Source organism: Microtus ochrogaster, chromosome 7, assembly GCF_000317375.1.
Source record: "Microtus ochrogaster isolate Prairie Vole_2 chromosome 7, MicOch1.0, whole genome shotgun sequence".
NCBI lineage: Eukaryota > Metazoa > Chordata > Mammalia > Rodentia > Cricetidae > Microtus > Microtus ochrogaster.
The window spans coordinates 18,731,748-18,748,939 of NC_022014.1; the positions used below are offsets into that span (position 1 = coordinate 18,731,748).

Here is a 17,192-nt window from a genome sequence, read left to right on the forward strand (position 1 = left end):
TGTTCGTGTTCCCCAATATGCTTCCAAGATTGAGTGTAAGTACTGAGTACATAAGACTCACTCTCTCTGGAGGACGGCCAGGAGAAAGTAACAGGCTTGACCACGCAAGCGGGAGAGATGTTAGACTCCCGATCCATTCAGATTTGCTGACTGTGGTTTCGTAGGTTGGGGTTCCCGGCTTAATTTCACCCCGAGGGAGGGACAGGTCCGAAGCAAGGTGCCGGGAGGGAGTAGCTTTAACAACTCAAGTGCCCAAGGCTTTCCAGTGTCAGACCCTACTTCCCAGGACTTAGGGACAAGAGATTTGAGCAGCAGATGGCAGGGAAACCCTCTGGGGTAGCCCCTCCCTAGCCTGCCCCAGGAGACCAGCCTGGCACCGACGTGGTCCAGGACTCCTGAGCCCCCTGCTGGGAGGGTTTCGTCCCAGCTTTCTGGCTGTACTAGCTCTCACAGGGTTCAGGGACTAAGGCCAGTTTGAATTTCAATCAGTGTCGCGACGAGACAGATGCCGGGCAGGAGCTAATCAGGGAGCGGAGAAAGGATCTCCAGACTGGTTTGCGCTGTCCAGAGACTGGGGCGCCGGTTCCTTCCCCAGGCTTGCGGAGTCCGCAGGTCGCCGAGGGGAGGGGAGGGGGAGTCACTACAGTGACGCGGCCGCCTCTGCAGGAAAACGCCGTGTCCCGGGCACTGCACCAGCAGCGGGGAGGGGGCTCCGTGGCCGACAGGTTCCCGACGCAGCAACCGGGGCTGTGTCCCGCAGGAAAGCCGCGGGAACCCGAGCGGGGTGGGGTGCGCACCAGTTCATTTGGGGAGACCCATCCCTTCCACGCGCGGGGCCCCCAGCTTATCCCGGACGCTCCAGTGACATAACCTTGAATCCTCCAAGTTCCCCCCAGGGTAGGGAGCTGAGGCCGCGGCAGATTCCCCGCGTGGCGCCCCCCAGAAAGTTTGAGGGGCACAGAAGGGGGCACTCACGTCTTCTGGCGCGGCGGGCAGCCGGTCCTCGGCCTCGGGTTCCAGCTCTTCGATGCGCTCCGCCTCGGCGCAAGCGGCCACTGCGGGGCCGGGGCTGGGGTGTTCGCCCATGGCCCAGGCTGCGGCGCTCGTCCCGGGGCGCCGGGCTAACTTTGCGCCGCCTCCGCCGCGTCGCTCCAGGAGCTCGCTGCGCACCTCACCACCTCCGCGCTCGCCCCCATGGCCCTGCTTGCCGCGGCCCCCGAGACCCCGGGACGCCGGGCCCCGAGGGGCCAAACTTCTCCGCCTCGGCCGCGGGCCCGAGGCGAGGGCGCCCTTGGGCCGGCTGGGCCCTACAGCTCCCCGTGCTCCTTCCCGCTCCGCGCAGCCCCCGCTCTGCGCGCCAGCCTCCTCCTCCTCCCCACTGACTCCTCCGGGGCGGCGCGCGGCGGGGGCGGGGCTGCTCGCGGGGCCCCCGCCCCCCAGGCCGCCCGCCTGGAGGGAGGGAGGGAAAGAAGGAGGGAGGGCGGGCTGCGGCGGGGCGGGCGTGGAGTAGCTGCTCTTCGCGCCCAGGGATCGGGACTGCGTTGCCCTCAGCCTGCTCAGCTCGGTACCGGGTTAACCATCACTTGGTGGTGGCAGATTGGCAGGTTGTGTGACAGAATCAGAAGCGAGGTTCCCACGAGGTTGGCCACGTCAGGGTTAACCAGGACTGAATTGAGAGTGAGGTGCGAGGAGTGGACCCCACCAGCCATCCTTACATCTTTTATTTACTGCCGTCTCGGATTCTGGGAGTCCCCGGAAAGCCTAAGGATGAGACAAAAGTCAGGGGGTCTGGGACCCCAAATCTACTTCCATCCAGAGTTGTAAGTCCTACTCACCTTCTTAACCATGTTAAACCCAGGGAAGCGCCCCGCCAGAGAGAGGGGCGGGGGGGGGGGAAGACTAAAAACAAACTAAAATGCAAGAATGAAGTTAGCAATGCAGTAAAAGATCATTAAAGGAGAAAAGCAGAGGGCAGTTTCCCTGACGGAAAAGCCTCAGGGAAGACCGTCTTCCCGAACGACTATAATCTGTGTCAGCGCCCAGGCTGGGGTAGCTGCTCCCCAAGGAAGGCTTAGGCAGCCCCCACACAGAACCAAGGCTGTGCCCTTTAGCCTCTTCCCATCAGCTTCGCCCTACTCGACGTCCTGTCAGAAGGAAGCATCTGTTTTATTAGCAGAAGTTGCAATTAACGACTTCATTCTCACAAGACAAATGTAACTGCATCACGCAGCCCCAGGATCCAACCTGTGACCATCTCCCCCAGCACTGACTACTCCCCTTGAACCAGAAGGAAATTAGTTCCATCCTAATTAGGTGAGTTTGCAACAGACACCAATTTCCATCTCGGTTTCAGAAAGTGTGATCATTTCAACTATTTTTGTTTCCCACCACCCTCCCCCATCCCTACTCTACTAACAAGTCAAGATCCTGCCAAGATTTCCTTGTAAATAAAACTGTCTGCATAGGGGTGTGATTTTGAAAACAGTCTTCAGGGGACAGAAGAGAGGCTGGATTCTTTGTGAAAAGAAGCCCCTGAGGATAAGCAGCTGCTGGGGCCTGAGGCCAGGGTCCCTGCCTCTCCTAGTCCTGCCCCTCTTGACTTGACTTAACACGCATGGTGCTGGCAAGGTTACGCTCAGACTTTTGCAGCAGAGATAGCTCAGAAAGCCTGGTCATAAGGGAATTGGAAAGAGACAGAGGCAGGTGCATGGAAGAGATGGTCACTCTACAGAGACGTCCAGCAGCCCAGCACCCACAGGCCCCCAGCTGTTCCTCACATACTTCCTCTTCTCCAGCCCTGGCAACAGTTCTTAGCAACACATTTAACTCAGTCATCCCCTCCTGGGGAAGGTACTTTTGCAGGCTCAGTGAAGTCACTGAACAGTTATTGAGTTCTTATAAATACTAGGGGAGATCTTTGAGGGTACAGGTGCAAGACACAAATTCTATCTGCCATAGATGGTTTGATTGGGCGAGCATATAGAGGTGGGGTTGGGTGGGGCACAGCCATGTTCAACAAGTCTTGGATTCCATAGAAGCTCAGGGGTCACACAGACTGAAAGGGAGGGGTGGGGGGAGGTCCTTTGTGGATCCAGGAGGTCTTCCCAAAGGAAGTGCTTCCATAATTAGGCCATGTGGAAGGTGACACAGCAATCCAGGCAGAGGGGGCAGTATGCAGTAAGGAAGGGGAACTGCAAGGGATCTGGCATGGTTGGAAATTGGAGTAAGGCATCCATAGAAGAGGGCAGTTCAAGGGGAGGGGGATGTGAGGGCTGCTAGTTTCCTGAGAATGAAGTTTGGAGCCCATCCTAAGGGCAGCATGAAAGAACAGTGAACAGGACAATATACTTGATAAAATTCTTCCTAGTCAGATGCAGTGACAGGAGTCTTCAGACCCAGCTGCTGGGAGGCTAAGGCAGGAGGATTATTTGAGCCCATAAAATGTTGTATATCAGCCGGGCGATGGTGGCGCACGCCTTTAATCCCAGCACTCGGGAGGCAGAGGCAGGTGGATCTCTGTGAGTTCGAGACCAGCCTGGTCTACAGAGCTAGTTCCAGGACAGGCTCCAAAGCCACAGAAAAACCCTGTCTCGAAAAAAAAAAAAAAAAAAGTTGTATATCAGGCCAGGGCAATACAGCATTCTCTCTCTTTTTCTTCCTTCTTTCTTCCCTTTCTCACGTTGATTTTGAGACTGGGTCTCATCAGGTTGCTAAAGTTGGCCTTGAACTTGTGAATCCTCCTGCCTTAGTCTCCCAAGTAGCTGGGACTGTAGATCTGCACATCAGGCCTGGCTGTAAGACCTCATCTCATTCATACATAGAGGCCGCAGAGAGATGGCTCAGTAGTTAAGAGCACTGGCTGCTCTTCCAGGGGAATCAGGTTTGATTCCCAGCACCTACTTAGTGGTTCACAACTATAACTCCAGTCCTAGATGATCTGACACCCTCTTCTGGCCTCCATGGACTTTGCAACACATGATACATAGCCAATACACACAGACAAAATACCGCCCCCTACCCACATACAATAATAAGTAAATCAATCCTTCTGCTGTAGTTCAAAGGGAAGTCGACTTGAGGACAGGAACAGGGGAGGTAGTGTCCATAGAAGAGGTCACACGAGCATCAGCAGTTAACACAAAGCGGAGAAGAACCTGAGAATACCATCTGCTCCCCTAGGAACAGGCGCTCAACCTTGCCAGTGTCCTCCAAACCTCTGAGGAAAGAACCCTGGGGTCTCCCCAGGAATCACCGCAGCAGGAGTCCTCTGCTGGAAGGAGAATGGCTACTGGACTCGGAAGCCATGAAAACCATATGTGGCATCCAATCTGTAAACCTGACTTCACCCTTGTGTCCTCAGGAATGCCCAGCTTCCTCAGACAACCTGCTCCCTCTCTTAACTCCAGGGGAATCTGCAGCTAGGTACCATGTGTCCCCCAGCAGGCAACCGGGAGCCTGCAGCCACACCTAGAAACCTTCAAGGATAGAATAACCTGACTATTTGGTAGCGTTAGTCCCGTTCCAACATAAGACAGCCAGAGCACTGAACATTCTATAGCCACTTTCATGCTACAGCATGCTGTAGGTTGTAGGAGCATGCTGCACACGAGCCTGCCTCGAGACCATGTACAGAGTCTAGTGAGAGGAGAGCAAATAAATTGGTTGGCCTTTACGTGTGTGTGTGTGTGTGTGTGTGTGTGTGTGTATGAGAGAGAGATACGAGAGATACTGTGGTCAAACCCTGGACTTCATACATACTAGGTAAGTCCTCAACTGCTAAGAGGGAGGGTACCCATAGCTCCATGACCTCTTTTGAAGTTCCCAACAAATCAGACTAAAGTGGGCTAGAGAGATAACTCAGTGGTTAAGAGCACTGGCTGTTCTTCCAGAGGACCTGGGTTCAATTCCCAGCAACCACATGGTGGCTCATAACCATCTGTAATGAGATCTGGTGCCCTCTTCTGGCCTGCAGGAATACATTGAGGCAGAACACTGTGTACATAAAAAATAAATAAATCTTTTTTTTAAAGCAAATTATTTATTATGTATACAATATATGCCTACAGGCCAGAAGAGGGCAGCAGACTTCATTACAGATGGTTGTGAGCCACCATGTGGTTGCTGGGAATTGAACTCAGGACCTTTGGAATATCAGGCTTAACCACTGAGCCATCTCTCCAGCCCTAACAAATAAATCTTAAAAAAAAATACTAAAACATTAAAAAGAAATAAATAAAAGTGGGGAAAAAATACTAAAACAACTTAGGTCTACATAGTAAATTCCAGGCAAGCCACAGCTACACATGGTGAGACTCTCTTCAAAAACAGAGAGGTGAGGGAAGATGTATTCAGGCTCACACTTTGGGAGGTCCATGATTATTGGACTTGTTGCTTTGGGGCTATGGTAAAAGGCAGCATGTTGCGGGGTATGTGGAGTAAAACTACACACCTAATAGCTGGGAAGAATAAGAAAAGAAGAGAGAGAGACTGGGAACCCACAACTGAAGAACGGGCCCCAATGGCTGACATAACAAACTGCACAGGACCCCATATCCCTAAAAGTCCCCAAGAGCCTAAACTTGGACCAAGCCTTTAATCCACGGACCTTTGGGGAATTTTTATTATCCGAACCATAGCACTGGGGAAGAGCGGTTCAGACTTGGGGGCGGCCGAGCACGGCCGAGAGGAGCTGTGAGAACTGGGGCAGATTTGGGACAGGGTGTGTGAGGCTTCCTGCCTGGAGGGAATGGCTGCGGTAAGGCAGGGCAGGCCATGGCAGACCTTGAGGGGGACGGCTGAGTGGATGGACACAAATAAGGCAAAGCCAACGAGGAGGACCACGTTGAGAAAGTCCTTCATGCGGTGTGAGGAGGCTGGCCCTTGCCCAGCAGGCAATGGCGAAGCTGTCAGCTTCTAACCCAAGCAGTGTTTTAGGAGGGCTAAGCCGGCAGCTGCTGCATAGCTGCTTTCAGCTAGCGTGTTGTGAGTGTCCGTCGTTTGCCAGACTGCCAGACCCTGGCCAAGGTGCTGAGACTACAAACTGCTTTAGAAAAGAGCCAAGCCTGCCCTCCTGGAAGAAAATTAGATAACCCTCTAATGACAGCCCAGTGACATAATACGGCAGGGAGAATGTCAGGGGGCTGTCTCTCAAACATACCCTCGAAGGGAAGAAAAAAGCCGGACCTCAGAGCTGGAACAGTTTGGTACTGAAAAGCCAGAAGGGACTCAGAGTGTGGCTCACGGGCAGAGCACTGGCCTAGCATGCATGAGACCCTGGACTCCAACCCCTGGACTGAAGGGGTAGGGGGGAGCGAGGCGGAACCCCTGGGGGAAGGAGAGGCAAGGAAGCAAGTTGTTTGTTTGTGGATACCTAACGCTAATGAGAAGCCAGGGAAGGAACGTTAAGGGCTATAATTAACACACTCAAAGCAAATGGCAGGCAGCACCCAGAGGCAGGATGAAGAGGGCAGCTTCTATCATAACCTCTTACATGTGGGTTTCCTATCATCTCCAGCCAGGACCATACCCCTTCAAGGCTCCTTCTTGCGCCACAGAAAATCTAAGTTGACCCTCTCAGTGCACCTGTTGCTCTGGTCTTCTGAGAAGCCGGCCAGTCAGTCCTGGACCGCCGCCTTTGCCTGCCTGAAATGAAGACATGAGTTATTTTTGACTGAGATCCAAGGCTCGGCCCTGAATTCTTTTTGTCTTCCAGGAATCCCCGAGTCATGTTTGAAGTCTGCAAGTCCAAACAACAGACCCAGCTCCAGGAGGAGGCCGTCGCTCGGAATCCAACCGCCCTCCATCCCCAGCTCCAGCATTCTTCCGTTATTGCCCGCTGTCTGTGAGATCAAACAGAACAAGGCTGCCAAGCAGAGGTTTTTTCCTCTCCTTTCGTCTCTTCACTCCAGGGCCCTCACTTTTTTGAATAACTTAAATCATTACTGAAAGATGTCTAGGTTCACAGACACCAAACCCTTTCAAAGAGAGGTGTGGGCACCCAATGGTTGAGCTCAAAAAGGCGCAGAGGAAACTTTGCCAGTTCCAGGACTGATCCAATCACCCACTTGGATCCCCTGCCAGCTGCTTTGCCTCAGCTCACCTTCCTTCTCTGCCATCTCCTTGGGGCTTGGCTGGTCCCCAGGGTCCCATTTCTGGGCCTGGAGTTTTTCTATGTGAGAATTGATCATGCAGTGGTCGGGTATTGTCTGTTGGGTGAAGGTCCTACCATGTTGCCTAACTCTCTGTGAGAATCCTGAGGCCCAACAAGCCTTTCCTCAATCTTTCCACCAAGGCGGGCCCTTCCTCCCTGCCTCTGAAGCACTTCCTTCCTTTGACCTTGCTTTGCATTAATCTAAGTTTTATCTCCGTGACACAAGCACGGGCTTTCTTTGAAGAAGATTATGGCTTATTCAATTTTCACATCCATCACAATGCACAAAGCTACACACGGTAGAAGCCAAACAAATATCTGTTTAATGAAAAACAGAGCATGCCTCGCTTGATATGACACAAAGTCTAATTACATAGTTATTACTCTCAGCCTCCAACAAAAGGCAAGTTTTATGTTATGGAGAAAAGATGGTTCTACATAATAATAATGATACACTTGTGTGCGTGAGCCTTTATTTCAGCACACTTCCTCGTTTGTCATTTCATATTATCCTCAGAAAGGCACCCAGAACATATACAAATGCCTCCACTTTACAAAGGGACATTAAGACCCTCGGAACGGGAGGAGTTTGAATACCCATTCTTCTCACCAAGGTGTTCATTGTAACAGTTAACGTACAGGGCTCAGTGGCAGAGCTCCTACCTGACATATAGCTTCCCTAGTGACGGGGGCCATCAGTGCATACCACTGTATATTGGATAGTATTTTGTATCTCTCTCTCTCTCTCTCTCTCTCTCTCTCTCTCTTGAAATCTCCCTGTGTAGCCTAGGCTAGCCTTGAGCTCACGATCTTCTTGACTCAGTCTCTGTCTTACTTCTCTCGGATAATATCTGTGGAATGGCAAGAGGAGCAGTTTCCCTTGATTTCTCACTGCACAGACACAGGTACCAGTTGGCCAACAGACTGTCGAGGGAAAGAACTGATGAGGATATTGGAGAACCAAAAAGTTAGCTACAAGGTTTGTGGTCAATCTTTACACAAGAACGTGCCGTTCATAAGGGCAAGGACGTGGTACTGTTTGTAGTGTCTTTATTAGTCTACGAAAGAGCTGGATGTGGTGGCAGTAACTCCAGCAGTCAGAAGGGAGAAGCAGAATGACCTCAACTTCAGTGCTAGCCTGAATGAGTTCAAAGCCAGCCTAAGTTATTGTGATACCCTGAACCGAGGATGTAGCTCAGTGGCAGGGTGCTTGCCCAGCACGCACGAGGTCATGAGTTCGATTGCCAACATGTGCGTGCATGCATGCACGCGTGTGCACACACACACATACTTCCTTCTGTACAGTATGTGCTCAATGAATGAGTCCATTTGTTTTCTATGCTGCCAGGCCTCGAGACAGCATCTCAGAGTCAGTGTGGCCTAATGGGGACTTCACAGGCTCCTTTTAGGGCGAATGCCAGTGCAGGTTTCTGTGAAGAATGGCTTGGGGTGCACAAGGCAGGCGTTAGGACAAGGAAGCAGCTGGCACCCGGGAGGCGCTGCAGACAGCAATGCTGCAGCAGCAGCTTCCTGAGAGTCCGAGTGAGGCGGTGGGCGTTAACTCTGCTCCCTCCATGTCTCATCTACTCAGCCCAAGCAAGGCTCTGGGGGAACTCCTCAGTGTGCATTGTAAATACCATCTGTCACTTTGCCTGCCCAGACGTGGCCTTCCTCCCTGGAAGGAGAACGTTCATTATTATTTATGCAGAACACACTCTACTTAAGCATGGTGCCACCAAGAGGGAAGAAAAGCCTAGAAGAGCCAAGGACTCCAGAGACCTGCCCCTGGGAGAGCAGCTGGTTGGGAGGGCTAGGTCATCCACCTTTCTGGGATGGGAGGTTAACCCTCAGCTCTCCGGAGTGTAGTTGTTGGGTAAGAGCACAGCCCCAGAGACCAGAAGGCTTGCATCTCCAGCTCAGCTCCATCACCGGCTGACCATGTGACCTTGGGAGATCTTCATCTGCACCAGCCTCCACTTTCTCATCTGCAAATGCAGAGGATGGACTAGATGAGCCATGACCTCCCTCCCAGCCAGCTCTGAGATTCACTCACTGTCTCTCTAACCCTCCCCACTCTCTCTCTCCCTAGCCCAGAAGCATGGTCATTACCCATCAGCCGTCTTTCCCAGCCAGGACAGAGAAAATGCAGCTCAGGATATGATTCCTTAATGCCTGACAGCAGGAAAACAGGTCAGTAGAGCTGTGTTCTTGTTCCAGCTCTGTCATTATTTAGCCCTAGGACTCCAGGGAAGGCACAGTTCTAATCTCATCTTTTGTGGAACAGGGAGAAGACCTGGAGTTTTTGCAGAAGACTGTTATCTATGAAAGTAAAAACAAAGTGAAAATACACATAGGCTTTAACCTGAGCACTAGGGAAGCAGACTTCTCTGTGTATATTTTTTAATTAATTAATTATATATTCATGTTTTGTATGAATGTGTTTGTGTACTATATGCATGCATGCCTTTGGAGGCCAATGGAGGACACTGGATCCCCTAGAACTGCAGTTATAAATGGCTGTCAGGCACCATAAGGGATGCTAGAAATTGAACGTAGGTCCTTTGGAAGAGCAGCCAGTACTCTCTACTGCTGAGCTATTAGTTTGGCCCTTATTTTTATTTATTTATTTACTTACTTGAGACATGGTCTAACTATGTAATTCTGGCTAGTCTGGAACTTGTTCTGTAGACTAGGCTGGCCTTGAACTCACAGCCTGTCTTTGCCTTTCAAGTGTTGATATTAAAAGTATGTGTCATCTCGCCTAACACTAAAATAATTTTAAAAGATGTGTTTTTAATTATGTGTATGTGTCTGTGTGATGTATGCCATATGTATATTGATAACCACAGAAACTAAAGAGGGCACTGGAGCCCCTGGAGCTGTTGCTACAGGTGGTTGTGAGCTCTCCAACACAGGTGCTAGGAACGAACCTCAGGTTCTCTGGAATGATTAGCAAGTGCTCGTAGCCACTGAGCCATCTCTGCACCTCCTGGAGGCTTTATCTTTAAAGCCTGTTATATGCAAATGTCCTTCTTCACCTCCAGGCTCTCAGGTAGCCCAGGTAGCCCTATTTCACTACGTAGTTGAGAATGACCCTGAAATTCTGACCCTCTTGGGATTGCTGACATGAGTCACCACAAGTGGTTTATGTGCTGGGACTGGAACCCTGGGTCTCATGCATATTAGAGAGCCATTCTATTGACTGAACTGCATCTCTATCTTTGGCTTTCCCTTCCAAAGCACTGCTGATAAAAATTTTTCATGACTCTTGTATCCAGACAGGGGTTAGTGAGGCATGGCTTTGCCTTAGTGAGGACAGTGTCAGGTGGGTAAGATACTGGCAAAGCCTGAAGGTACCGAACAGAGATGAATGCAAACAGTATGTGGTGGCAAAGGGGGTCCAAGTAAGTGATTAATGCTAAATCCTAAAGGGTGGACAAGTTGATGGGGCTTGAGGTATTTAAGGCAGAAGGAACAGGTGTGAATCTGTATAGTAGCTGTTTGCTGCTGTTAGGTTGATCGTGACACCCTGAGTGTCTAGGCATTGACTGCTTCATCTCTCATCCCCTTTAGGATAATCCAGTGATCACATGGTTGTGGATGAGTGGGGCTACAGTTGATAATTCAGTGTGGCCATCCTGTCTGTGGAGGACTCCACCAGTGACTGGCTACAGAACAAATCTATCCTTTTATCTCTATTCTTCAGTGAAGCAGGCCGGAAAGCAGGAGGCTCGTTCAAATGGCCCCAACATGACCCTCAACTTTCCAGCCTTGTATACCATCAAGTCAGGCCAGGGGAGGAAACTGGTTTTGTGTAAAACAAGACCCAGAGGCTGCAGTGGGCAGTTTCTGTTTCCTAGGCATCCATCCTTGTGCAGCAGAAACATAGAACATGTGATCTGTCCTACAGCTGTAGCAGCTCGCTGTGGCTCCTCAGGGAGCTGTCCAAGTCCTCTGCAGAGCTGGAGTTAACCTGTCCCTCCTCCAGGAAGGACGTCCTAGCACAAGAAGCATGTGCTTTGCCCAGCTTCTCCATCTGGTTGCTGTAGCTGTTTTGCAGCTTCTGTGTCTGGCTCTGCACACCCCAAAACACCCAGGAGCAGTAGAGAAGGGAGATGCATGCTTCCAAGAGCTCATTAGCTGTGAGCAGCTCTATAGGCAGTGAGCTATGTGGTTAACTAGGCTAGGGAAAGCCTGGGAAGCTCCAGTAAACATTCAACTGGCTTGCCTTGCTGCAGCAATTTATATCCAAGAAGGGGGAATTACCCAGGAACACTGAAGGAATGAAGGAAGGAGCGTGTTTGCCAGATGGCTCCTGAAGCATAATGGCATTTGCAGAGGGACAGTCTGCAGGGGGAGGTCCTTTCACCAGAGAGCGGACTCCTACTGAAGCCTCATTCATTATCCCAGGGTTATTAGGAAGAGTTTGGCGGCTTGGAACACACCCACGCTTGTCCTTGCTTCTCAGAACCTTGCTGCTGTGACTGCCTAAAGCTGAATTTTCAGGACTGGGCTTCTCTAAACGCCTCCTGGCTCTGTTGCTTTTGACAACTGCCACCTGTACCTTCTTTCCTAACTTAAACCAGTAAATCCATCCTCCCCACCACCCGCTGTCATTTGCTCCTCGATGTAACTGATGCGTTAACCAGCACAGCTCGAGCTCCGAAGATAGGCGTTCAGTTGTGTTGCCAGGGCAGGTGATGGGAGTAAGGTTTACAGATGAGTAGCTGCAAAACATTTAAATGCATGTACTGTGTTATCACAGAGCATTCAAGAGTTCACTGGCTTTGCTCAGATCATAAATGTGCCTTCCTTCACTAAACAACAGGATTTGAGCAGGGACATTATGGGTCTTGGCTTTGTTACCTGTTTTGGTGTACGGGGGAGGGGTTGTACCAATATCCCCAAAAGCCTTGGTCCTAGAGAAGGGGAGAGCTGAGTGTGTATCAGCATAGAAGTGTCTGCCTGTGCAGAGCCCCAGTGATGATGTCATGTTTCCAATGATAGGTGCTTCCCTCTGCAGAAACCAGAATCATAGCTATGGTGAGGGTTGTGGAGACCAATACATAGGACATCATGATGAGAATACTCCTTAGGACCCCATTATCAGGTATCTGTTTATTGTCACTTCTGGGTTGTAGTACTATCACAAGACCTCTAAATACCAAGGCATCTTTACAAAGCCCAATATTTTCTACATCCTAAGACCACAGCAGTCAGTGTGTCCTGTCAGATTTGGTAGGAAAAAATTATTCATCTAAATGTCCACCTGTATCTGGTAAGTGGTCAGTCTCAATGAATCTGCTTCCTTGGGTTTATTTTTTCAGTTTGGTACTTATTGATACGAGGTCTCTTGCTATGGCTCCGATTGGCCTGGACCTTACTACCTAGACCAGGCTGGCCCTGAATTTGCAGTGATCCTCCTGCCTCTGCCTTCCAACTAATGGAATAACAAGTGTGAGCTTATACCTGACAGGTTTTTTATGTTCAGTTTTCAATGTTTTATTTTTGTGGTGCAGGAGACCAAATGCAAGGCCCCATATAAAGTTGGCAGGTGTTCTGCCCCTGCTACTCCCTCAGCCTCATGCTTATTTGGGACTTTATTTGTTGTTTTCCAGGACAGGGTCTCTCTGTGTAGCCCTGGCTGTCCTGGTGTCCTGGAACTCACTCTGTAGATCAGGCTGGCCATGAACTCAGAGATCTGCCTGTCTCCTGAGTGCTGGGGTAACAGGTTTGTATCACCATGCCTGGTTTTCTTCTTTGGGATTTAAATGAGGCTATTACCATCTATCTTGCTAGGATGCAGATAAAAATGAGAAAGGGGACAGGGTATGTGGCTCATGCAGCTCTCAGAATCAGTTTCCTCCCTCTCTCCAACAGACTTGATACACGGTATCAAAATCAGAAATAAATTATTTCAAAGATGAGCCCATCTTGGCATCTTACTTGGACGCATTCACATTCTCAAAAGACCATATATGGTGGTTAGAAAAATCTAACCAGGTAACTGAATCTGCAGTTTGTAACAGGAGGCAGCTAAAATAGTTTCCACCAGATGACACAGCTGATGTTTTTAAAAGGAATACAAAGAAACCATTTCCCAATACCATGTCACAGGACGTTGTGTTTGACCTCTGTCTCCATCTTTGACACAGGAAGCACCCAATAGATGCCTGATAATAAATACGCACTAAATAAATACAGCCTCCTAAGAGGCACTGGTGTAGCTGGCTAGGAGCCACATGAAGTCTTGGGGCTACAGTGCCCTCTACTGGAAATAATAGCCATAGCACCTCACAGGGCCAACAAGTCATCAGGGAGCCAGCATGGGCAGACTCCTTAACATCTATCTACACAGTGCAGGCGGCAAGGCAGACTTCAGAAAGTAACAATCAACACACTTTGCAAGAAGTGCTTTCCTAACTGTATTAATTAAAGACAGACAGTTCAGTCACATTTGTTCTTTAAAATTCATTATGAGTTGCTCGGCAGTGGTAGTGCACACTTTTAGTACCAGCACTCAGGAGGCAGAGTAGGTGGAATTTCTGAGTTTGAGACCAGTCTGATCTACAGAGTGAGTTCTAGAAAATCCAGGGCTACACAGAGAAACCCGGTCTTGATAAAAACAAAAAAACAAAAAACCCTATTTCAGAGGTACACAATGAATTATTTTCAGGTGAAATGTATTGTCTGGAATATGTTCCAAACAATTCCGGAGTGTGTGGGAGAAGAGATGAAACAAGACTACCATGTTGATTATTGCTGGAGCTTGGTGATGGGCATAGGAGGCTTCATTACACTGCGACTCTAGGTTTTGTCTTTGATTTACATGTAACTAAAATCAGTTCCTGCTAAAAGACATTCTATCTTGACTCTCCATGAAAGGGCACGCAGCTCCAGTAAAAGTCAGCTGTTGCTGCTTGCAGGACAAAGCAAGTGCTGAGTATTGGCAGCATCTGCAGGACGGGATGTTACAGATCGCTTTCATCTGGCACACCTGAGACGCGTGGTCAAATGAGCTGAACTGCTCTGCTTAACAACTGTACCATTGAAAGTGCTTCTGTTCTTTTATTTACCCCTGATAACAGCGTGGGAAGAACTTTCAAGGGGCAGCTTTAACATCTACTCAGACCCGGGGAGCCAGTTGTTCCTATGCTCTCTGCACACTCCAGATCACCCTCTCTCCAGCAACAACTCCTGACCTATGACCCGACAGAATGTGCTGACTGACAGAGCCTCAGCAAGCAGAGGTGTGCCAAGCTACTGTTTCTCTGTAACCTCGGACTCCCTTCTGCCACCGGCTTACATAAGCACAGCTGTATCAGCAGCCTGCCAGCTGCCAGCTCTCCTGGAAGATATTCGCCACTTTTCCTATCCTGGCTAAAAATAAGCCCTGGGCTCTCCTGGGCATTTGCAGGTGGTGTGTTCACTGCCATGCTGGGCTCTTCTCGGGGTACTGTAATTCAGAAATGCTGAGCTGCTTATACCACGTCCACGGGGAAGGCTCTGCGTGCTCCCTAGGGAAAGGCTCACAAGCAACGCCAACTCTGGGAAGTTTTTCTGTCTGTTTCTAAAGGCCACGGTGGCATCTGTAAGTACAGGACAAGGGTTAAGCTTGTCCTGTTGCAAGGCTGGGTCTACAGTGGGCTAATCAAACTCATTTAGCCTCAGAATCACTGCATTTATAATGGGGGTGGTGATGGTAATAATTATGATTTTTGGTTACTATAATTAAATGACACGTGAGAACTCTAGAAATCACTTTTTATAAAATGTGCTAATTTTTCTTTTCTTTTTTTAAGACAGGGTCTTGCTATGTAGGCCAAAAAAACCTCCTGCCTCTGGCTTCTGAGTGTCTTAATTACAGGTGTATAGCGCCACACTTGGCTATTTTTTTACCTTTTTTTGTAGTTTTTTTTTTGTTTTTCGAGACAGGGTTTCTCTGTGGCTTTGGAGCCTGTCCTGGAACTAGCTCTGTAGACCAGGCTGGTCTTGAACTCCCAGAGATCCGCCTGCCTCTGCCTCCCGAGTGCTGGGATTAAAGGCGTGTGCCACCATCGCCCGGCTGTTTTTTTTTTACATTTTTATTACACTCGCAACCCCTTGAATCAGTGGTTCTCAATCTTCCTAATGCTTCAACCCTTTAACCTCGTGTTGTGATGACACCTCCCAACCATAAAATTATTTCACTGCTACTTCATAGCTATAATTTTGCTAGTTATGAATTTTTAATGTAAATTTTGGTATTTGTGATGGCTGTGAAAAGGTTGTTCAACCCACCCCAAGGGGTCTTGACCCACAGGTTGAGATCCACTGTCTCATTCAATAAATACCTAAGTACCTGCTATTCCTAATACCACTCTAGAAGTAGTGACCAAAACAGACAAAATAGTGGCCATAGGGAGTTTACAGTGTCCGGAGATTAAAAAGTAACAAGAGTGATTTATTATATAGAAGAGTATAGCTGGGTGTGGTGGTACACTCCTGTAATCTCAGCACTCACGAGACAGAGGCAGGCGGATCTCTGTGAGTTCAAGGCCAGACTGGTCTACAGAGCGAGTTCTAGGACAGCCTAGGCTACACAGAGAAATCCGGTTTCAAAAGAAAAGAGTCTAAAATAGCATGTGACCCTGTGTGTGGGTGTGTATGTGACCCTAAGGACTGGCTCTGCTCAGGCTGCAAAACAAGACTGCACTCTGTATCGAAAGGAGCGGGGAGGTCGGGGGGGGGGAGAGATTATTGGCTAAGATCACTCACTGCTCTTGCAGAAGACCCGAGCTCAATTCCCAGTGCCCACGTCAGGCAATTCACAACTGCCTGTGATTCCATCCAGCTCCAGGGGGTTCCATGCCTCTGGCCTTGGCAGGCCTCTGTACTCATAGGCACTCACACACATATAAAACCATAAATCTTTAAAAAAAATACTTTAGAGTTTAAAATGGTGATAAGCACTATGTACGAAAACGAAGTATTCAAGATAGGAAGTGCCTGTATAATGGAGGAGTAGATTTTAAGCAGGCAGACTGAAAGACCTTATTTAAGATGACACCTGAATACACCCCGAAGGTGGTCAAACATGCTATGTGGATAAACAGGAGAGGAGCTGTCAGTCAGACTGGCAACCAAGTGCAGAGGCCCTGGAGTAGACACTAACCACGTACGGTTTATGAATCAGGTGAAGTTGTGCTGACAGGCCTTAATGGCTATATTTAAAAAAAGGCTAAAAAACATGCCTTTAATCCCAGCACTCAGGGAGGCAGAAGCAGGTGGGTTTCCAGAGCAAGTTCCAGGGAAGGCTCCAAAGCCACACAGAGAAACCTTATTTCGAAAAACAAACAAACAAACAGAAAATGAAAAAACAAAAAAAAAACCCCACCAAACAAACAAACAAAAAGCCAGCCATGTCTTTTTATCTAAGGTGAGAAGTCACTAGAAAGATCAGGGCCTGTGCTATATCATTCTGTTGTTGCATGTTTGAGATAGGGTATCATTATGTAGCCCAGGCTGGCCTCAAGAGTGCACGCTTGCACTGCAGGCACTGCAGGTGAGAGACACCAGTGCAGTCCTCTTATGTCGAATCTCAGAAGGAACACTCCTGTTGCCCTGTGGAGAGAAGCCTGAAGGTTGACAAAAGTGGAAATAGAGGTTTAGAGACAACAAACAAAATCCCAACTGGATTTTAGACATATACAATACAATGTCTAAAACAGAAAGACACTGGAAAGCATACGGGGGTGGGGGGAAAGCCAGCCAGCTTGCTGACAGTACTGTGTGAAATATGAACTCTGTAAAATAAAAACAGGAAACATAAATAAATCAAGAGTATCACTGAGCACTAGAACACCAAGCAGCTGTGCACAAGCTGTGCACATCAATCCTGTGGGGAGGGGAGCTGGAGAGATGGCTAGGTGGTTAAGAGTACCTACTGCTCTAGCAGAGGACCCGAGTTTGGGTTCTCAAACATGCACACAGGTAACTCTAGCTCCAGCAGACCCAGTGTCCTCTTTTGGACTCTCTGTGTTCTGAACATACTCACACACAT

The 17,192-nt window shown here is 49.2% G+C and overlaps 1 protein-coding gene across 4 annotated transcripts in view; it reads right to left on the reverse strand.

Annotated features, from left to right (window-relative positions):
* Rhbdl3 (rhomboid like 3) overlaps positions 1–1,398 on the reverse strand; it is a 54,109-nt gene extending 52,711 nt beyond the window's left edge. For 2 of the 4 annotated variants that reach the window (XM_005349410.2, XM_026780455.1), the window contains exon 1: positions 976–1,393. In XM_005349410.2, coding sequence (XP_005349467.1) covers positions 976–1,086 — 111 coding nt within the window. In that variant the 5' untranslated portion in view covers positions 1,087–1,393. Of the gene's footprint in view, positions 1–975 lie in introns of all 4 variants that reach the window. The other 2 variants (XM_005349409.2, XM_026780456.1) reach the window with 2 other exon arrangements.
* Positions 1,399–17,192: the final 15,794 nt, after the last annotated feature.